General features: G+C 33.8%; 2 protein-coding genes across 2 annotated transcripts; both read left to right on the forward strand.

Annotated features, from left to right (window-relative positions):
- Positions 1-1,147: 1,147 nt before the first annotated feature.
- Positions 1,148-6,427, forward strand: LOC126841046 (uncharacterized). Its single transcript, XM_050577270.1, has 12 exons — positions 1,148-1,286; positions 1,907-2,116; positions 2,171-2,508; positions 2,761-3,105; positions 3,336-3,487; positions 3,637-3,667; positions 3,745-3,851; positions 3,974-4,411; positions 4,480-4,606; positions 4,683-4,886; positions 4,964-5,148; positions 6,234-6,427. Exons 1-12 carry the CDS (start codon positions 1,148-1,150, stop codon positions 6,334-6,336), a joined length of 2,379 nt encoding a protein of 792 aa, XP_050433227.1. The 3' UTR covers positions 6,337-6,427.
- Positions 6,428-11,221: 4,794 nt separating this feature from the next.
- LOC126841051 (centrin-1-like) lies at positions 11,222-11,674 on the forward strand. Its single transcript, XM_050577284.1, has one exon. It carries the CDS (start codon positions 11,222-11,224, stop codon positions 11,672-11,674), a length of 453 nt encoding a protein of 150 aa, XP_050433241.1.
- The last annotated feature ends 11,814 nt before the right edge of the window (positions 11,675-23,488 follow it).

The raw sequence follows: 23,488 nt of genomic DNA on the forward strand, positions 1-23,488 counted from the left end.
ATCGAAAATCATTTAACTAAACGGGAAATTATGCCAGAACTAGTTTGAAACTGCATAGAACGTTTATAAATATGAATAATATAATTTATAAAATTAAAATTAAGATATAAACTATTATATTAATAAGTATAAAACCCAAATTTACCTTAACAACGACTAAAAATGCTTTACAAATGTTATAAAATAAATATTTTTGATTAGTATAGTGTATACTGTCGGTGAGTTTTTTGAGATTAATTTTGTAATTTGTGTATACAAACAAATAGCTAATAAATGACTAAAAATCTTATCGATTTTAAAACTATGGAGGAAGTTTTGACGGAGCTAAGGAATCATCAGCACCACGTGAGCGTCGGCGATCAAACGGTGTTACAAGTGAAAAACGGAAAACCCCAAGACGTCGAAGACTTGTCCAAATGCCGAAAGTCGTTGGAGGCCAAAAGAGCCAAAGAGTTGAAACGACTGAAAACAAAATTCAACAACGAGAGATTCGAGAAAAACCGTCAGAAACAAGAAGCTGCACAGGAAAAGGTAGAAAAAGCGAGAAACGCAGAGTTGATTAGACAGATCAAACTGGCCAAGACAATCAAAGACAAAGACATACGGATGAAGGCGTTTCACAAGGCAAAGGAACAGACTCGGCGATACGTTAGGCAAAAAAACGACGTCGAACGTTACAACAAAAAGGTGGAAACCCAACTAATCGAAATGGGCAAACAACAGTTAATAACCGAACAGTGTATAGCTAAGGCTAGTACGTCAAAGGATGACAACATCGGTCACGGCGATAAGTCACAAAGAATAGACGGCCAAAGCCAACTCGACGAAACGGTCGACGTGGAAGTGGTCGATGAAGATTGTGTGGTCGATACCAAACAATCGGTAAAATCAACTGAAAAACTATAAACAAAATAATATATTATGTATTATTGCTTACACATAATATTGTGCCCCTTCGTTGCAGACAATAGAAAGATTGTACCAACGCGAGAGCTTTGCTCCTTTCCACGTGTACCTAGATCGGATAACGATGATAAAAAAAAACTTTCACAGCTGCGAAGCCGGTAGATACTTTTTGGAGAAAACCGAACCCCTGTGGGACTCGCTCACAAACTGTGTATACCGCAAGTCAGAGATACTGAGAGAAATGATCGACAGCCCGACCGGTAGTAGTTCTATGCCGGAGGCGTACAAAAATTACTACGATCAAATCGCCATCGGAGACGTGAAAAACAAACATTCGCGTTCCCTAAGGAAATTGTCGTTTTTAGGCGATCTAATAAATGGTTGGTTTATTGAAAACAATTAGTGCGGTAAAATCTCTGGGATCTAGTTGAGGCGGTTAACAGGCCATATACTCTAACTGTGTTTAGCATAAAACAAATACTCCTCGTTATTGGTTTACCCATTTATTACTTATATATTTTATATAGGGCAAAATGAGCGTGGTAAAAATATTAGTAATAGAATAACTAGACCCGGTCTAGCTTAGAACCATTCGATATTTCAAGACGTATCAATAAGCACTAGCTAGAGGATTGAATAAAGGCCAGAGGCTCATAACTAGAGAAATGCTAGGAATGTGCCGTTTCTTTAAAACTTAAGTAAGGAATTTTTATGCTTAAGTTCTGCGTGGACTTCAAGGGTTTTGAACGGTCTGAACTTTCCGAGTCCTCTAGAGAGTCCTATTATAACTACGCCTAAATTATTATTATTATTAACCGTGAGTGATCTATATTTTTATTTTTGACATATATTTTACAATAAAGCGTTATCTTTTACACTGCATTTCAAAAGTTACGTTTAACTCGCAATGAACTCCACGGGTGACTCTAACCGACTCGACATGGGCCATTATTTTGTTCAATATACTTGAATCTTTTTTTCACCATTAATGTTATTTCAGGTTTGAATTATGAACTTACGGACGAAGAAATTATCGAGGCGGTAAAAAAAGCGAAAAACATGCTCGACAGACACAGTACGGCGGGTGAGATTATCGCAATGACTAATGTAGTCTTAGAGTATGAAATCGACGTCAAAAGTAACGTTATCTACGTGCTAGACGGCTTGTGCGGCCGAGCCGTGTTTGAGTACGGGAAAAAGCGGTTGAGTAGTAAGTAAGAAAACAATCGGGCCGGCACCAGATACGATTAATAAATTCGCGTAGACCTACTGCTGAGAAAGGCAACGCGAATGGTGGAAAGGCTGCAGCATTTGAACAAAATCAATTTGATACCGACCGAGCTGCTGGTAGCGAAAAAAACCGAACAACAAGTGGAACCTATCGTTCTGGACTTCATGACGAACGATGAGAAATTCGGATACTTGGACTTACCGGACGACAGTGCATCAGACGCGTGGAGCAACGGTCGCACGAAGATGATGCAGTTTGCAGAGCAACTGAACAAAAATAAGAAAATATGTCCTTTGCCGAATACCGGAAACGAAAACAAAGACGAACCACCAGCAGTTTACTCGTTTGACGGGATAGAACATATAAACAACGTAAGTAGAACACCGGGAGGGTACATTGCAGGCGTAAGGCATAATGGTCACTGACTACCCATCCTGGTAAATTCAATAACTCTGTTTAACACGTTGAAAAAGGCGTGATTTCCTCTCCAAGTAAACCAACAATTCTAATTTAAATAATTAGTAAGAAACTAATTATAAGTAAGAAACTACTTTCTGTAAACTAGGGTGAACCTTCCCGTTATGTAGTAAAATTGTACAATATTTTTTGTTGTTTTTGTTTAGCATTCTAGAGTGGCTATCGACAAGCTATTTAGCATTGTCTATAAGCGACTTGCCGCCGACCTCGCGGGGACCACCAGTTCGCCCGTCAAGTTTGAACAAGGCGGGCCGATGACCCATTCGTTGTTCGGCGGCATTGTCAGGAAAATGACGAAAATCATGTTTTCCGTCAACGGTTCGTACGAAGAAAACATTTACGTGTTGGGCGTCGTCATCGACAAAGTAGTTTCAGAGATGCGACACCGATCGCCCAAGGTGCAGTACATGCGAAAAACGAAAAAATCCAAAACCGTCGTCAGCCACGCTTTGGACATGTCTTACTATCCAAAACTCGTAAACAATTTGAAAGTACCTTGTGACACTTTACGGGAAACCCAATTTTGAAAATAAATACACGTGATTTATATATATATTGTATATTTGTATAATAACGAATTTTCCCCTGATTATCCCGATCGCGGTTACTCGGTAACGGTTGCCATCGAAAAACGTACAATAATGTCAACAATTTGCAAGTGACATATTAATAAAAAAAAAAAATGAGTAAAGCGCAGAAATCCGAGTTGCAAATCATTCAGGTGCAAAAACAAATAGCCGAACAGAGGAAATATGACACGCGGTGTAAAGAAATGTGCAACATGCGCCGGAGGGCGGCCAGGGTTTCGTTGTTCAAGCGAATGCACATGGAAGCAGCAGAAGCAGAAATCGAAGCCAACATAAACAAGGCAAGGTATAGCTGGCAATGGCAACAAACGTTGGCGCATTACCGACTTGATGTGGGTGCAATAATAATAAATCAGTAATGCGCCAACGTTACTGAGGTCCGGTTGCGCGGGTTAGACCTGACCGACAAAGGTTCGATTTCATGTAAATGCGTTAAATCAATACATTTGTTGTGCAACCCGGCATTGTAATGTTGCATTAAATTTGTATTTTAATAAGCGTTGAATACAAAAATTAACATTTAATATTCGCGTCATTATATAGGCTAAGGAAGAACAGTCTAGACGACTCGCCGAACTGGATCAAGAACAGAAATTAGCTGAGACCATGGCTGATTTGAAGCGCAGGGAAATAGTACAAAAGAAAACCGAGTAATTACATTATAATTTTAACTAATATTTTAGTTGATGAATTATAACGTCGATAGGTGTGTAGTAAGGGATCAAAGGTTTTACTACTTAACGGTAATGTATGTTGTTTTTTTTCCACGTAGGCAATGGGCTCAAGAAAATTGCCATGAACTTCGTCACATGGAAAAACAACTAAGGACTGCGTACGCGAAAAAAGAGATTATGGCGCAAATCAAAGAAAAAGAAGCGGCTAAAAAAGAAGCCAAAGTCCGAGACTACTATGACGATTTGAAAATGATAGAGGCCAACGAAAAAGAAAAGCTCGCCGACGAGAAATCTCGAGAAAAACGACTCGAACAACGAGCAAGGTACAAAAAAGCGATTGTTAAACAGTGGGGAGAAGCGATTGACAGAAAAAATCCACAACCGTATTGTCCAATGGACTGTTGGCCGCTGGAAAAAAATGATTCAAAAGACAAACTAATGAAAATGAATAGACTTAAACAAGACATGAACGAATGCGTCCGCATGAAAATAGAGACCAAACAGGCAGAACAAAAACAGGCGGATTTGGTGGAAAAGTAATGCTAGTACGAGAACGTTATAAATTATGCGGAAAATTATGTGAAGTTGACTTATCTTTTTGCAGGTACGTGTCGGATTTCTTGGAACACAAGAAACGCGAAACAAAAGAGTTGGACGACGCTAAAAAAAGAAAACAAGACGAATACGACAAAGTCTACGAATATCTGGTCAACAACCTGATATCGTTGATGGTATGAGTGTGCTATGGTTAACGAGATAGATAGTCGTCAAGTGTATATTAATATACTCTGTAAATTTGGCTTATAGTCGGATAAATCGGAAAAACTAGACATGAAATTGATTTTAGAAGAAGAACAGCAGAGGGTCAACGATTGGCTCAAGGTAAAAGAGGATGAACACATCAGGAACGTTCGCCGGTACGAATTAATAAAGCAAAACGATGCGCAGTTAATGTTGAAAGAAGGGGAAAAACAAGAACAGAAAAAAAAAGACCTGGAAGAAGCGGAAAAAGTATATAACATAATATTATAAAAGTAACAGCTGTTGGTCGTGTGACATTAATAAAAGTCTTAACGTGTTGTTTTTAGTTTTTGCAGTTGTACCGAGAAGACAATAAGGTGGAAGAAGTGAAACACGACGACAAGCAGAAAGCAAATACCGAGTATGGCAAAGAGTTGAAACGGTTAGTAAACGAAAAAGAAAAAGCAAAGAAAGAGGCGTGGGAAAAAATGAAAAACGAAGCTAGAGAAGCTGCCGAGTTGGAAGCAAAAAGGTATTGTAAATTCGTATTGTTTAATTTATACAAACATAGCATAGACGTAGGCATATTAAAAATGTTGAATGATATATGCCTTTTGTCTTTAGGTATCATTTATTAATTATAGTTGGCCAAAACTTATAGGATAACACCTATGTTAATAACCATTAACCACAATTATTATGATTCACCGTCCATCGTCCATGTCTACTACCAAGGTTGGCCAATTGAACTCAAACTTTTATTTTTACTGAACAGATTTAGACGAACGACGTTTTTTTAGATTATAATTGAATCTTAAAAACGACATAAGTCATCGTTTTTACAAAAAAATTTTTTTTATCAATTTTCATTCTTATACAAGGTGATCGTTTTATCGTTTACCACTCAATATCTCATAGGGTTTAATAAGTAATTTAATTTTAATTTTTCATATTGTTTTTGTTTTTACCCCCCTTCCAACTTAGTGTTTTAATAAAAACTTTTGAAACTTAAATGGTAACGCATACATTTTATTAACTTTTTAAATTGAGAATAATGAACCAAAAATGTTGACTGCAGTTATTAACCAGTTTTGAAAAACTATTTGTAGTTGTAAAAAGAGTTTAAAAGTTAGGATGGGAGAGGAAGTGGGGTTGGGAAGTGCGCGCAGATAAAAATAATAAAATTTACATTTATACAATAAATTGCTATTCTTTGTAAAAAAACCAAAGTCAATTATTCTGTTTTAGATAAATATGATCAAAGGTAGAATATTTAAAAATATGCATTACGAATACCACAGCTCCTAAAAATAAAATATGTATAAAAAGATGTAAGTTCAAAATAATTTGAATTTCTGTAGTAATTAAGTTATTTATGGTTAGCGTAAAAAATCAGTTGTATGAATTATGTCGTTTTCGAAATGACCTATTCAATTATTGACCAACACGACTGAAGAGGGAAGGGGTGAACTGGTCATATGAGCTCCTCAAGCCGTGTCTCTACGTTCTTTTTTTGAAATAGCACTTATACTTGCCCAAAATGTCTGACTACGCCTATAATATGTTATTTTCTGTCCCATCATTATTATTTATTCGAAATATTTATGTTGATAACAGAATGGCAGAGATCAAAAATACACAAAAAATCATTATGCAGCAACACGAAGCGACATTGGCTGGCTTTTTCCCGCCAAATTTATCCACTAAAAGACGTTACTAGAGTTCATCCATTAGCTAAAATGGAATGTAGACATTACATTCTAATAACTGCAAGACAAAAAAGGATCATATCGAGTTTCGGTACATTTCACTTGCATTATTATGTATTCTTCTATAAAAAATAAATAAAATTCATTGGACTTTGAACTCGCTTTTTTTAAAATTACTTATTACTTATTTTACAGCGATTAAGGTTTGTGCCATATATGTGTATATTCTTTGACAATATTTCCTTTTTGCGTACATGTAGTTGTCCTTGATATTTATACAAATAGTAATTATGCAAACGTAATTTAATCCGAACATATTATTATCAAACTATTTAATAATTTATAAGTGTATACATTCTAAGTGATTATACAAAATATACAATCTCACGAGTTCTCCGGCTTATGATAATATTATGCAAAATACGTTTGCGGTATTTTTTCAATATTTCTGTAATAATATAAACCTATTTTTTATAGACGAGTTGAAAAAGTAGAGCCGTGCTCTTATAAAAAAAAAATTATTGCTAAATGGCGAACTGCTTAAGATTAAAACAACGTAGTTCCTAATGGTGCAAAGAGATTAAATGTAATATAATATTATTACCATTAATAATGTACACAACAATTGTACGAATCCTACTGATTTAAGTTGTTCCTTATTTTGTATACCTAGGTACGTTTTTTTTTCATAATTAATAACAATCCGTCCTCGACTTCATAACGTTATCCACTGGCGTCCACGAATCAGGCGGAAACCAATTTAAATGTAAATTACTACCGCATAATTTGGATAGTGATCGCTTTAACGCCGTGTCTGTTTAGTATTTATTGTTTAAAAAAATTATAAATATGATGGCAATAATCATAATAATATATAAAATACACTCGAGGCAGGTCGTATTGTAAGCAGTGTAGTGACAAGTCTACTGCTGTGCACTCAGGTAAACGAACCGTGCAGGCTACCGGTATATGGATGCGTCCCGCAGAGAAATCGTGCGGTTATGTTTTCACGTTGATGGGAATAATAAAAAGAATACTAATAACAAACAGACAAGCGAGCCTCTGAAATCATAAAAAAAAAAAAAATGCATACACACGTTGAGAATGACGGACACGGTCAGCCGGCGCTTTGCGACCCCCAAAAACCCTTATTTGTAGCCCTAAACGTGACCACACACAAATAATTACTTTTTTGACAGATAAATCGAGGGGAAAATAATACTTGGAAACTAGTAGCATTCTCGAGATAAATTTAGTATATAATTGTTATTAATTTTGATACAAACATTTTTTACATAATATGTAACTTAATATGGAAACTATGAAAATGGCAAAAGATTTGAGACGACCACACATAAAATATTATGTCTGCTATATTGTTTATCAGGGTACATAAAAGTTTATTAAAGCTCTAACGAGTCCATAATAATATTTAGAGACCTACGTGTATAACCTAAGCGTTTTTTGTGTAACATTGGCAAAGTACATTCGGTATGTTAATTGGTTGAGCAAGTACAGTTTTTTTATAAACTGTCATATTTAAAGCTCCGAGTGGAATAAAACTACTTTCAATAAAGAGAAGTATACTTATGTTTGAAACACTGCGAATACTGCAAGAATATATTGTAACCACGACGACTTTTGATAATTTTATTGAAATAAAAAGAAGCTTTGCTCCGAAGAAGCTTTTTAATCATTATGGGTTTCGTTTCACATGCACAAAAATAATGTCGATAACACAAAGTATAAGTAATGTAATAACATATAATTTCTTAGAAATTGGTTGTTTGTACACTTGTGTATGATTAGTTTTTTCAAATAATTCTAATGTTTTTTCAAAGAAAAAAAAATCACTTATATTAATTGATCTTTCGCCTTGTACAACAACCTATAAGTGTATTATTTTTGTAAGCCCCAAAGTACGAATAACGCGTCAACTCAATGTACATGAAGTTGGCCCCTTTACATTATCGTATCAATTCCAAATTAGTGTCAAAATGTTGTAAATTAATTGTAAATAATTGTAAATCTGGTTTCAGAATTTGTAAATAACTTACACACACACTCACATTCTCACACGTATATGGAGGAGAATAATGGAGAATAATGGAGAAATATGGAGTGGAATAAGGAATATGATCATTGGGGGTTTATGGAGGAGTATGGAGGAGTTTCTTAACTTTTTTTACTAAGGAAAATTTAAAAAATAGGGAAAATGTTGACCGTAGTCAGTTTTCAAGTTGCCATGTGTGGTTTATTGCATATTCATGAGTTTTGAAATATTCAATTTAAAACTTTTTGATAATAATCATTTTTTAAACAAATTTGTAGCATTATCCAAGCTAAGGTCATGCCCAATTTTTTTTTTTATATTTAAAAATACTAAACCAAATCTAAGCCAATCCATATCAACTCATGCTGGTATTTCATAAAAGTATTAGTCAGAGTAACCTTCTTGGCAATTTTTCATATAATCTCTCTTTCATTGTTGTTTAAAATACGCAATTGATATCTTCTTGAATTAAAAAAAAAAAAATCTAATACTATTTTATTGGGTTTTCTACTTGTCGATTAAAGGTAATACTTTGAGTGGATTTTCTTAACATCGTATTAACTCACAATAAGCATTTTTATAATAACTGTAATAACTTCAAATGCCGTTTAGTCCCACTGCTACATCACACACTTATTTTCATTTCTTCTCTATCTAACGCTACCTCCTGGTAATTCATTATAATTTCATTACTATTATAATATACTATATTATGCACTCGGTCACATCAAAAGACCGATTCGTATGTTATAATATACATTTATATATGCGCTATCATTGCCGTATCATTTTTAAGAATGTGACAGCGTGGCGTTATGACAGGCCGTGTGAAGGCTCGTTTGTTGTTTTGTGTTTGTATATATATAATAGTATAATATAAGTGAGTATTAGTTCTTCTTGCATAAGACCGACCCCGTGGTACACCACTACTTGTCGCGCCGCCGCAGCAACATCAAAATATCAGCGGTTTACCATCTACACGGACGAATCGATTATATACAATTCCACACTGACAAATCCAACGACTGGTTTTCTTTATATTATAATATTATCATTATTATGTACATATAAGTATAAATAAAATGACACAATATCAATTAACGGACCGATATTAATAAGCTTTTGGCGGAACGTAAACGACCGCCGTCAGTCCGTCCGTTTATTACAAGAAAACAGAAACAAAAAAAAAATTACTACCTGCTGAGCGACCATAAAACGTTTAGGAGGCGAAAATAACGCAATACCTATATTTGATATGCGGCATTCCAAATGAGACAGCACATAAAAACGGCATATCATGAAACTAAAAGAATGTTTCATTTGGATAAAAAAATGCAGTCTGAATTGATTCTGTAAACGGTGTAAAATGTAAATTAAACTTAAATACATTTTAAACAAGAAGGAGGGGAAGGTGCTATTACGCACCCATTCCTTATCTCTCTCTTGTATTGGACTTGGAGCCATCTGATAATAAAAAGTTAATTGGGGAATTTGGTTCAGTGTAAAAAACTTCCGTGACGTTTCTCTGTTCTTCTTTGTGGACAGCAAACTTTAATAGTACGATATTTTTTTATTGACTACCCGTCATTAAAACTTACGCCTCGCTACTGGTTTTATTGATTACCTGACGGTGGAAAAACTGTAAGCTTTATAAGGATGAGTATTTCACTTATTCTTCTTTTTTTTAGCTCAACTAATAATAATTACATTGGCCAGAAATTAAAATATTTAGCAAGAGGCGAGAAAAGTAAGACAGTCTTCAACTTAACACTCGCACCAAAGCAAAACGATCAATAAATAATAATTCACATAACGTGTTGACTTAAAGGGACAGCAAAAGTACATTTATCTAGTTTATTAGCAACGGGGACGCACCGACAATAAACAATTTGGGTCTAGTTTGTATTTTTCTAGGTCAACTGTTTATGTAAATGTACTACGTAGTTGAACGCAAATTATACAGACTCTTGAGAATTTCACGAAACAGTACATTTTTCAATTAAATAAACGTTTTTTTTTCTATGGCTTATTCGAGGCCGTTTAGGCCCATCGCCACTTCCACTATGCCTCTCTATCCAACGCTAACCTTTCTCCATCTCTGATTTCTAGGAGCTTCAGATCTTCTCTTAATCGGTCGCTCCACCGCTGTCTTAGTTGTTATCTTGGGTTTGTTTGACCTTGTTTACTATTCTACCCTCCGCTCACCACACAATGTGTCATGTCATATGTCCAGTTAAGTCTTCGACTTTTTAGAACACCTAAAATATCGGTTTTGTTAAATAAATCCTAATTATTTAAACAATTTATTTAAAATAAATGCTTTACTCAAAATAATTTTGTACACTATCTTAACTATGTTAAAGATAATTTATAATGTTCAAACACAAAATATAGTTTTGAAGATTAACTTTTAAAACTATAATTCTGTGTTCCACAATACTTTGTTGGTTTTATAGTTTGGACCAATCACCGAGCCTTCAACATTGTTGAAAAATGTTAATGTTTATACTCAAGTATTTTATCAAAATTAGTTTTTATTATTGTATATAATATATTGTAACCATATTTTAACTTGAAAAGTACGATTTTTATCATTTAATAATATAATAAAGATTTTAAGACAAATTTCTTTTATTGTATTATATATGTAGGAATAATGTGTATACTATTTAGATTATAAATAAAATCGCCAAGACGACGACGTCCGTTTTAATGTTAATCTCATATGAATCTCGTGGTTTGTTTTTTTGTTTGTATAATGCTTAACAACTGCGATGGCCGACAAAGTACAGTATCAACTGTCGGAATCTCAAAAGCGGTGTTTGCGCGGACCTCGACTTACGATGACGGCCGCTCAAAAGGCCGAAGTCAGCACGGCCTTTAAAATTCTGGACAAGCACGGTACAGGAGAAGTTAGCACGTCCGACGTTAGGGTGGCACTTCGCGGTCTGGGCATAGAGCCGGACGCCTTGGAGATGGTCAACATCTTGGGTGTTGCCGATGTAGAACCGTGTACTTCGGCCGTGTCTTACAATCAGTTTTTGACAATTTTCGAACGAGTACTCTGCGACGCGACTCTGACTCCCTTGGATGTGTGTCGGGTTTTCTCCATCATTGGGAGCTCTTACGACGGTCGAATGCGAGCTCAACACTTGCTCGCCGCTGCCTACAGTTGCGGTCTTAAGTTCACGGACGAGCAAGTGGCCGAAATGTTGGCGAAGGCGTCCAACTCGAACAATCACTCGTGTTCGGTCGAAGAATTAAACGAATTTTTAAGTACCGCCACGATGGTCTAACCACAGAATAACATAGATGACATAGATTTTATCTATTCTGTGGTCGAACCGTGACATTTTCGATTCGTACACTGTCTACGATAGAAAACGGAGTAGATTTTTTGTTTTTTTCTGTATAATATTATGTGTGCATTTTTCTATGAATCTCCCATATGTCTCGTATATACATAGCCCTGTAATGTTGATTTTGAATAATAAAAAAATATTCAAATATAATGCATTTGCTGTCAACGTTATACTCGGGGCTGTACAAAAGACGACAATGAGGGGCAAGTGATCTATTGGGCGGCACTAATTTTAAGTTAATAAAGTTTTTAGAATCTCTACCCCCCCTGTCCGGATCTCCGACAATGATTCGAACTCTGCTGCCGGTCTTGCCTAATTCACGCTGTTCGAACGGTGATAATTATATTTTTGTCCGGTAACAATTTACCAGTATTTGAGCTAGTTAAATATATTAGAAACTAATAATTACATACCGAATCGGTTACGAAATCGTGATGGAAAAAAATGGGTTCTGCCGGTGGTTAGATGCGTTTGTGTGTATCTAACAGTGTTAATGACACTGTCGGTCTGCTTATGATCCTGTCGGCGGCGATGGCGGTCGAGTGAAAAACGCGCTAATTACACACAAGCCGAGTGTGTTCACACAACGACGGCGGCGGTCAATGCTGTGTACAACAACGGCGAGAGCAAAAAGCGTCGGGCCGGCCAAAGACACATCATGAAAAAGTCGTTTGTAAACGCTACCGACGTAGGTGTAAGCGTATCACGACCGAAAATCCGAAACCCCATTTTTATTGTGTGTGTGTGTATTTTTTTGTTATGACCGAGTAATATAATATAATATTATATACGCGAGGCCGTGGCGGAGATGATGTTCAAGAGCGTGGAACCGATCAACTCAGCGGCCGCGGCGGCGCTCGTGTGTATTGTACATAATAATATATAGGTAAACAACAATGTACACAATAAACATACACACATAGTTGTTATTGTGTGCGTCTTCTATAATACAATATTATAACCAAAGAAAATGCCGCCGCCGAACGGGGTCGATACGAAAAAGCAACGCGGTAACGAGTAGTAGAGGTACATGTTATTATTTTCCAACGAGCCCCTTAAAACGACTATTGCCGACCGCACTACAATAATTATTATTGTTATTTATCAGTTAATGTTTTTTTTTTTTTTAATTTTAAGTAAAAAAGACAACAAAATCAGTGGCTCAAAATAACGACATTATAGTATTTGGTAATCGGTTATCGGTAATATGGTAATTTCGAAAAAACAAAATGTAAGAGAAAAGCTATTAATTAAGGGACAGCAAATAGAAAAGGTTCAAAAGTATAGCTATCTCGGTGCATGGGTAAACGAGGACTGGGAACATGGGATGGAAGTTAAATGCCGGATTGAGATAGCCAGAGGTGCATTCGTAAAAATGATTTTTTACTGGGCACTAAGATTAGAATATTAGGATGTTACATCTTTCCTATTTTATCATACGGTGCCGTAACATGGACATAAACTGAAACATCGAGTAAGAAAATTGAGGCATTGGAAATGTGGCTGTACCGCCGTATCCTAAATATCTCATGGACAGATCGAGTATCCAACGTGTATGTACTACAAAGAATGCAAAAGGAAAAAGAGTAACTAAAGACTATAAAAACAAAATTAAAATACCTTGGTCATAATAATGAGAAATAACCAAAGAAATGGATTGCTGCAACTTATACTTCAAGCAAAAATAGAAGGCAAGAAAAGTGTTGGCAGACGAAGGATATCTTGGTTAAAAAATCTCCGGGACTGGTTTAGTACAACAAAAATTATTGAACTATTTCGTTCAACGTTAGAAAGAGAAGCAATATTCAATATGGTTTCCAACATCCGAAACGGATAGGAACTTCAAGAAGAAGAATCGGTTATCAGGCGATTGTTTAATGACTACAAGGCAATATTTATTTGACCAAGTAATAAAACCGTAATTTGTTTTTTTTCAAACAATTTTTTTTATAATTTAGAAATTAAAACATCAAAGTAGCCGTACTGAAATGAACGGTTTTCTAAAAAGGTTGCCTAGTCTGTAACATTAAACTTTAAAGTGTAGATGACATATGACCGGGTAGAGAAATGAAATTGGGTAATGCGCACAATTAAATATCTATCATTTTCCAACGACCAACACCTCCCTCCTTCGTTGACAATTAAAAAACGTTAAATTCCAAAATTTATCATCAACCCGTCAACATTTTTAGGAAATCCTACACTTTCAAACGGATATTTTGACATTTAAAATAAAATAAAAATAAGTAGTTTATATTCTAACTTCACTGAATTCTGTAAGTATTGTTGTTAATTTTAAAATCAACTTTTTTACTTCTACATTACTTTTCAAGGAATTATCAGAAAACATTAGTGGGATTTATTTTATTTTTTATATAACTGCTTATGTTGTGTGTTGCTGAAATCGGTACTGTAAATAATTTTGGAGGTCTAGGATTTACTAATAGGGTTTATATGTAATAACGGTACGCTTGAGAAACGTCATTATCTGATGGCATAAGTCCATGGATGTAGTAAGAATGTTTACAGTTGTTCTGAGATAGTTTGGGGGCGCACGATAATGTACACGGTTAATTTCTCGTACCATAGCTATGTAACCCATATAGTGTTTAAACAATAACACGAAAAAAAAAAAATGACAATACAATAGAGCGATATGGTCCTCTTTACGGCGGCGGCGAGATGGTCGGGTGTTCGCCGTGGGTCCAGAGCACCGGGATCGGTATCTCTCTATTTAAAGGTATATAACGCCTGACGGTTTGGTGACAGTGACGACCACCGGCGCCGGGGCCATCTCCTTCTCATCCGTCTCTGTACCTGTCACGATTGTCGGACCACTACCGCAGTGGATCGGCTTCGGTGTTGTTCAGATTGTTCAATATGTGTGTTTTAAAATATATACGTATATATTGTAATAGTGTCGCTAGTGTATATCTATTATTATGCACAATGATATCGTTTTTTTCGGCCGGCGAGCACATTTATCACCGGACCGATGCGACGATATTCAGCCTGTATGGGACATTAAACAACTGTTGAGAAAGGGTTCGAGTGAAAACGATAAACACACGCCGAAACTATATATATATATGTAGGTATATTGTGTTTGATATTATAATACACATACACGTACAATAATAGTATGATCAACGGGCGATAACCATCGGTGATTGCATCCGCATTTGCTCTTGTACACGGTATACCTACCTACCTATATGTGAAAGTTTTATCGGTTTTGATCGTCCTTCGGCGAAAATAAATCGAAAATCGTGTTTTTTTTTATTTTTATACCAGTAGTCCAAGTTTGATCATCAATCATATTATCGGGACTAAGATAACCGCACACGCAGCTTAGTATAAACCATACACGACTCGTGTGCCACAAATAAGAGAGTACGCGCCCTCGTACGATCCAGGCTTTACTTAAAAGAACCTATAAATGGCAAAAGTTTTGAATCCGAGCTCGCACACTCAACCAAATTCAATGAAAAACGATATTGATTATTAGAAGTTAAGCATTGATAATTAAAATTCGATTGGAAAAAAAATGTTTGTTGAATTACACTATTCGATGTAAAAATAATCCCAAATTAGTTTCAAATTTGTGTCGAATATTCTTAAGACTATGTACTACCGATAAACGGTGACAACTCAAACAAATACCGTAAACCCTCTACCCTAGAAGGGGTGGAAACTTTTTCTTTATTTCGCTTTTTCATGCAAGGTCTGAAAATTATTACACCGAAGGTAGATCTAGAATGAGTTCCATTCTAGATCTACCTTCGGTGTACCTTTCTCAACAATTTCTAATCAATTTTTTTTTTTTACACTGGACCTTCTTTACTTACTTACTAAGTTCCTACTACTACTACTACTACTACTACTACTACTACTACTACTACTACTACTACTACTACTACTACTTATACTACTACTCAAGTATAATACTTTCTGACTGTGCTTTAAACTAATGTATTATTCATTATATCAACCTGATGAGTATTATAATAATACATTAAATTTGTAGGTTTATCGTTAGTAGAATAGTTTTACCCGCAACACTGCAGTGTATTGTACAAGATTGGCTCGCATACATTTGAACTTTAAACAAATTATACGTATAGTCTACTTCGAGAGCATTGCATGTAAATTCTATATTGTTTTGTATTCCAAAGTCGTCGTATTGCTTGGAAATCGTGTTATCGTCCGTCCGGCTATGCCGTTTACATTCTAGCAGACTACACATAAATTTCCAAATGGGCCCCTTACCTATATGTAACATTATAATACGGTTTTTGTGATTTTAACCATTTGCATTAACCCAATATGGCGAGCTCGCCAGACGGATGATTTAAGTCCGAATGCGTATTACAATAATATATCATAGCTATACGTCCCGTACCCCGTTTACAAAAGCGTGTACGTTATAGGAACGCCAAAACGGATACATATATATAAATTGTACATAATATATAAAAAAGCTACGGCCGTCGTTTCGTGGTCTGCTGAATGTTCTATATATTTACTCGATTTACTATTCCGTTGCTATTCAAAAAAAAAATTTCATTTCAGCCAAGATGAAACAAATCAAAATACCACTCGCGTATTTAGGTTGCACTGTACAAATGCATATACATATATATATTGTGTTCTGAGTAGTTTGGTTTGAAATGTCTTTTTTTTCCGCAAGATTATGCTGCCGATTCGATTTTACACGGTTAATCGATTTTAGCGACCAAACAGGCATTTGTATATACTGTTATTCTTCTTATCGTGTCCAGCGCACGGTGGTGGTGGGATTCGTTCCTATCAGTGTATACTATTCGTACTGGTCAACGGTTTCGGTTTCCACGAGAAATTCAAATTTTTCATCCTTTTGGCTATGACTTTTACCGCGTTTTTTTTTCTGACTAGTAAACAGCTCAATACGTTAAAAATCATAAAAAACTAACCTAAGTATTATTTTTATTTTTTTCAGAATAATACCGTTATGTAGGATTTTTAGCCAAAAAAATGGGGTTGTTCAGAAATAGAAGACGAAATAATTATTTTCAATAAGAAAAATACAAAACACCGGTACAACTATTTCGTTCTACATGAAATACCGTCAGCCTTAAAGTATAGTAAAATATATATTGGCCCTATAACCTAAATCTGGAGCGCCCAGTGAGCATTAATTGTCCACTTGCCATCCGACTCAGTCCGACCCTAATTTGCACAAAATACACATTTTTTATTATAAAACAACTTCTCAGCTTTATATTAATGTTAAAAATGCAATCGTTCGCCATTTACTTGGCTGTCAGTTAGCAATGAACGATTTTTGAACAAAATTCCAGTGAACAAGTGACTTCATATAGGTATTACTACTTTATGTTATAATACATATATTATATATACTCGTAAATGTAAACAAAGTCTTCACCAAAGTAAACACTTTTCCTTGACCATTAGTTTGTAGAAGACCACGCACGCACTAACCGAAAACTTAGTGTGCTTATTATCAAAAGGGATAACAAACCACGTTACCTTTGCAAAGGTATGTTGTTATCGTTATGGAAGTTAAACGTTAATTCCACAACGTTAACCACAATGTTTATTCAAAATATACATAAAACAACTGCAGTTGGTATGTATCGTAATATAATATAGGTGTATAGCACATAAGGGTTTAGTTAATAATTGTTATTTATAATATTATACTGAAGGAGGAGGAGGAGGAGAAGATGTGTATAACATTATAGTTTCGAATTATTCTGACCTAAAATATTATGTAAACAGGACAGTACCATAGAGTTGCTGCGTCTGGAAGATCTGAGATAACATAATAAATACTGATAAGACAATAATAATAATATTATTCGCTGGTAAAACGCTATGTAGAGTAAACATAGCGCCATCCCATGGATCAGAATTTGGTTTACGTTTGTTCTATTTTTTTTATCGACTAACTAAAATATTAAAACAAATCGAAACTTAATTTTGTTTTTAATTCTTCGTTTAGTGAACGCCAGATGAAAACCAGATGTTTTCCATTTTTGGTGTAAGATGTATATTATATATTAATAAAACCTAGCAAATGTTGTTGCGTTTACATAAGGAAGTGGCAGTTAATACAACTTGGTTATATTACATATTCTTTTTAAAGTTAAATTCAAAAAACATATTTTTCTGTTTTACAGTGTGAAAAACAATTGAATTCTATCCAACAAACAGTATTGCGCATAAAAAAATTGGATTACAGTTAAAAATAACTTTACTGAATTTATAGTTCCTCAATTAGAAAAAGCGATAAAATATACAAACTAAAGCTAGTACCATAATGTTACGTTTATGTTGGGCATGTTTAGATAAACTAAAATCGTTGTGCAACTGTCAGGTGGCGGAACAAGTACAAATATTATTATACAAATACCATTTGAATGATTCGCTAGCTTGTTTAAATTGAACGAGGAGGGTGATTTCATGAAACTCATTACCGTTATTTCACCTAATTCTACGACAATAGAAGAACAAATGTCTATGATTGCGAGTTTACTGCAGAAATACGATACAGATAAGGATGCGATAATTTCTGAGAACCACAAACTTGCGGTCCTAAGTACAGTAAAGTGTCAAACATCTACTTTAGTGTATGTGTTGCAAGAGGTATCGGCTATAATATCGACATTCGGTCTTCGATACGAGAAAGTATTCTGTGTGCGGAAGTTTTTGTAAAATATTTAAAAAAAAAATGAATTGTTGTAAATTTTAATGTTTTACAATCATTCGACAAAATTGTACGGGAAACGAAATTTGTGTGGTAAATTCAAATTAAGTGAGATGTTTTAAGTAAAATAGACTTCCTAAAATTCTCTTTTCTCAATTATATACTCTTAAAGTTTCATAGCATCATTTACATTGATCTATAATACTAAGAAAATATTTTTTAAACATTAACATAATATTTGATTTCTCGCTAAAATATGGCTTCAAATATTATACATACAATCATTATGAACTTTAAATATATTTTTCCTGTGCTGTAAATTTTTGTCATTGATCGTTGGTTTTATTTGGTTAAAATACAAATTTCCTTGGCGGATTTTATATAAAAACAATCTTTCAATGCTTTTCGGGGTGGTTTCAATTTATTTTCTGTTTTCGTATTATTTACTGTTATTATTTGTGCATACAAATTGTATATTTTCTTTGGTTTTATAAATCAACTCTTACCAAAATATCATCCAATGGTACATTGAAGGAATGTATAAATAATTTTTAAACCGGGTTTAACACATCTGTTTTCTGGGTTCTATTTGTGCGACTAAAAATCATAGTCTACTCGAGTCCCTATCAATGGCAATAAAAAGTTTTGATTTCAACTTGTGTAGGCACCACTGTATAAGTAGAACGATTCCATAAAGTTTGGGATATTTTCAAGTAAACGTCAGAGATGCTATATAATAGACTAATCCCATGGCGGTTTCTTAAATATTGTACCCTTATCTATAACTCATTTATTCAAAGTGATTTTGTCTCTTCTTAAACGATCAGCGCCTGTCCCGATCCCACTAGGCTGGATTTTTCATATTAATACAATAATTATGTAGACAATGTTATATTATCGAATGTGTGGTACCAGATATGGTAGAACATAATATTATGTGGTCTGTGGATGTATTAATTGTTAAGGTGTTTATATATTCATTGTTATGTAAAACGCTATAATATTTAATCGGTACACGTGTATTGTACCGTGTACGATAATATAAACAATAATATCATAATACAAAAAAATTAATTACTTTTCTACTATATATCCCGTTACACCGCTTGTTTGTCTTGTTGGTTGTCGCCACGACCGCCGTGGCTTATTCGGTCGGAAGTAATTGGTCCGGACCGGGAGGCCAATGGCGGCAACGGACCCGTCGCTATGTTATATTGTGTAGGTATACTTGTATACGCACATGTACAGACATGTATACTATAAAGTACAATATGTAGTACAGTATGTACATACCGTATGTACCCCTTTTACACCGCCTAACCTATTCTGCGGTGTCTCTAACACTGCGGTACACATATTAATATTATTACTATTATTATAATAGGTAGATAGGTACATAATAAACAACCAGGCGACGTCGGAAGTGTCCACTGGATCGTGTATAATTTGATATAGCGCCGGCCGTTGTCGCACACCTATTATCATCGTTTAGCATTACTATTATAATTCTCTGTGTGAACAGTAATTGAAATCACCGCAAATCCTACCGAAACGGGTAAAATACTATAGAATATAGAATATTAACATGTTAAACCCCGTTGCGGGCGTCACAGAGTGTAGCATATAATATTAGTAGGTATATTATCGTCTAAATACAGGCATCTACCTATATTGTTACAATATAACGTAGGTCCTGTTTAAAATTATATAGCTGTAATTGTAAACTGTGTACTTGTTTCGGCTTCTGTTCGTTCATTTACCTGTTGGCGAATCGTTGAACTTTCGGTGCATTTTATAGTCAAGCCCATTTTTAGAGAAAATAAAATGTTAACCGTTTTTAAATAATTAAGAAACATAAAGCGTGCGCTGATCAATAATTAAAATGTTTGCTAAAACAAATAGGCCTTAACAAATGGTTAGGCCGCCCATTGAAGAAAATGTCGCATAATATTCGTTTAGCATTATTCTGATAGCATATTTTTATACCGTGGCAACTCTTATACAATACTATATATTTTTATTTTTTTATTTTAAACTTTTCCCGATTTAAAGTCATCTAAGCTTAGAACTAAATTACTTTTTTTTACGGTTTTAAATAAGATAACAAAATATATACTATAGCTTTTCAATAAAATATCTTGTAGTTATATCAATGGGTAATATGCTAATATTCCATAAAAATTAATTAAATTATTAAAAATTATAAATAGATACAAGTTTGTTGTGAAGTTTTGTCGTATAGAAATGTGTGTAGAATGGTCTAGAACTTTGGTACCTAACCTTTTATCTAATACAATCTCATGGTAAAACCCTAACAATAGATAAACTAAATTAAAATAAATGTTAACTCAATTTCGAAATAATTATGTATATTTTTTAATTATTCCCTGAAATTCATTTCAATAAACCAATTTTCACTGTTACCTATATTGAAAAAACTATTTTGTGTTATTAATTAGTGATTTAACCAAATAATATCTTATTGAATTTGGTGTACTGTGAACATATCATAGCGCTTCACTATAGTTATTTATAAACGAAATTTTTCTACTGTAAAATTGATCTAAGAAATATAACTGGGAAATCAAGAGTAAGCACATAAAATCCGGTTGAATAACTCGGATGCCTAGTTTGTAGAAACTAGAAATATATATAGAAGATATAGGTAGATTCTAAAACTGGGGAAATATTTGTAATAAAATATTATTAATATAATATATTAGTATACAAAATCAATCTACAATATCTATATAAATAATAAAATAAGATACTTGTGTCCCGTGGGTATATTTTATGTGTTCCAGAAATAAACGAATTGTTAATTAGTGCAACGACCGATGCTCAACGAACAGACATAATCACATTATGTGCTTTGAAGCATATGCCGCTGTTTTAATATCTAAAAAATCATAATATTAAATTGTAATATGGCCGTAGGTAGCAAATTTTCATTAAGTTGTTCCACCAAATAATTATAATAGTCATGAGCTTTGTTTGTACAAATAAATAAAAATACCGTTAATAATAATAACGTTTCCTTCTTCATTAAATTTCTGGTTTCGTCAAAAAAATATTTAAATATAAATGATGCCTATACAAGATACGATTTTACAATGTTAAAAAACGTATAATATATTATTTTATATTCTTAGTAAAAGGTGAGATATTGCAACATTCGAACAAAATAATTAACCAAGAAAACATCATGTTTAAATAAAAGTTATAAAATGATTATGTGTGTATAAAATTCTAAACTCGAGTACTAGCTAACAACTCTGTTGGAAATAGTCATTGGCACTTACTTTGTATGTACGTTAAGTTTCAGCCGAGTTTATACAATGCGGTTATACGAAGTTTAAAGCAATTTAACTTTGTAACGGTTGTCGTTTAAAACTTCCCTCGAATTAGATTTGAAGATGTGTGTAAGTCTATGACGGATTATTGAAGTTTATAGGGAACAAAACTACAAATGGAAATTTAACCGTCAACACACAATAATATCTCCCAATAGTATAAATCCGCGGCTAGTTTATTTCAAACTAACAAATTCCATCAAGATTTAACAACCCAGTTGGAAAATTTAGTATACATTTCATACAACTTATTCGTTTGTTTGAAAAAAAAATCCCTATATTAATTTACACGGTGTTCAAATTAAAGCAATTGCGAGTGTGCCGAGATGGAATATATGTTTTTAATGTTTCTAATATTAGTGTAGGCGACATAACAAGTGAGATTTTTTGGAAAATCATTAAAGGGGTCCCTTAACGAACATACAAAAACCACCCCTTTCAGCTAAATTTCTAAAAATGGGTCAACATCTCCCCCCCCAAACTGTTTTTTCAAAAAATTTTAATTATACTTACCTGCATGTTCCTTGTATAATTATCTATAAGGCTACTTCTAAAAAAATTTCATGGAAGTGCAATTACAAATTAGTATTAATTTGTTAAGAAAAATATTATACGTTTAATAAAAAGTTTTAAAATTATTCATATTGCACATATATTATGAGTACACGTATACCTATTAAGAATATTTATATTGTTTTTTTATAGCAATAATAATAATAATAATACATTTACAATAAATTATTTTTATTTATTTTAAATCTTTTCGCTTTCAATACTTTTTTTTTGTTGCTAAAAATACGACTTAAAAATTGTTGATAATATTATACAAATTGTATTTTAATATTTTCTTCTAATGCGCATAAGCCCTTAATTTTTCTTATGGCGTAATCGCATAGAAACGAATGGCCTTTTACCAGTGTGTATAGTTTTATCGCTTTACGCCGAGTTACAAGATTATGTGTATAACAAAATGTTAACATTATAAAATATAATGGAGTACGGGGATTCGTCTCGCTTGCACCTGGCGTATCGGCTTAGTCTCGAATATTAATATAATTACTACTTAGTTAAAGGCTGGGAAACATACACACTAGCATGTGTGACACATCATGTCTTCGATCTTCTATTTATTATAAACAATTATTATTACGTTTTATCTAATGTACTTATGTATAATATAATTATATAATATTATAAGTGTCTATCGCCTGCAGGTACTATGTGTTATGAAGTAACACATACAAAAATGCACGTTTGATTTATACTTTTTTAGTGTTTACAATAACTATAGTGTATAATATTGTTAAATATCCGTTGCTTGTATCTTTTAGTTATTCTGCTCGTATTACTTGAGTTTATTTATACAACCGAAGTGAACTATACATTTTTTTTTCTAGAAAACTTAATCAAGATTGTTTTAAACTAAAAGTTTGAAAATACCCATCGCAATAATTATGCAAATATACCTTGGCTATGCCACCGGTTAAAGCGGTAGAAAATCGCAATGCTATTGGTAAATGTTGTACCTAAAATAACCTAGAGTTATATAATAACCTAAAATACCTATTAGGGTACCTAATGAACATTTTTTTTTGTTGCAATATTCACCGGCCGATACGGATAGGATACATATTATAATGATAGTATTATGGCCGTCAACGCCTGCAGAGGATCAAGGTGGACGGA

The sequence above is a fragment of the Adelges cooleyi genome, unplaced genomic scaffold, assembly GCF_023614345.1.
Source record: "Adelges cooleyi isolate 19-005CV unplaced genomic scaffold, UGA_ACOO_1.1 ACOO_flye_CR_arks_rails_tigmint_CR_PRNA_108, whole genome shotgun sequence".
NCBI classification, from domain to species: Eukaryota; Metazoa; Arthropoda; class Insecta; order Hemiptera; family Adelgidae; genus Adelges; species Adelges cooleyi.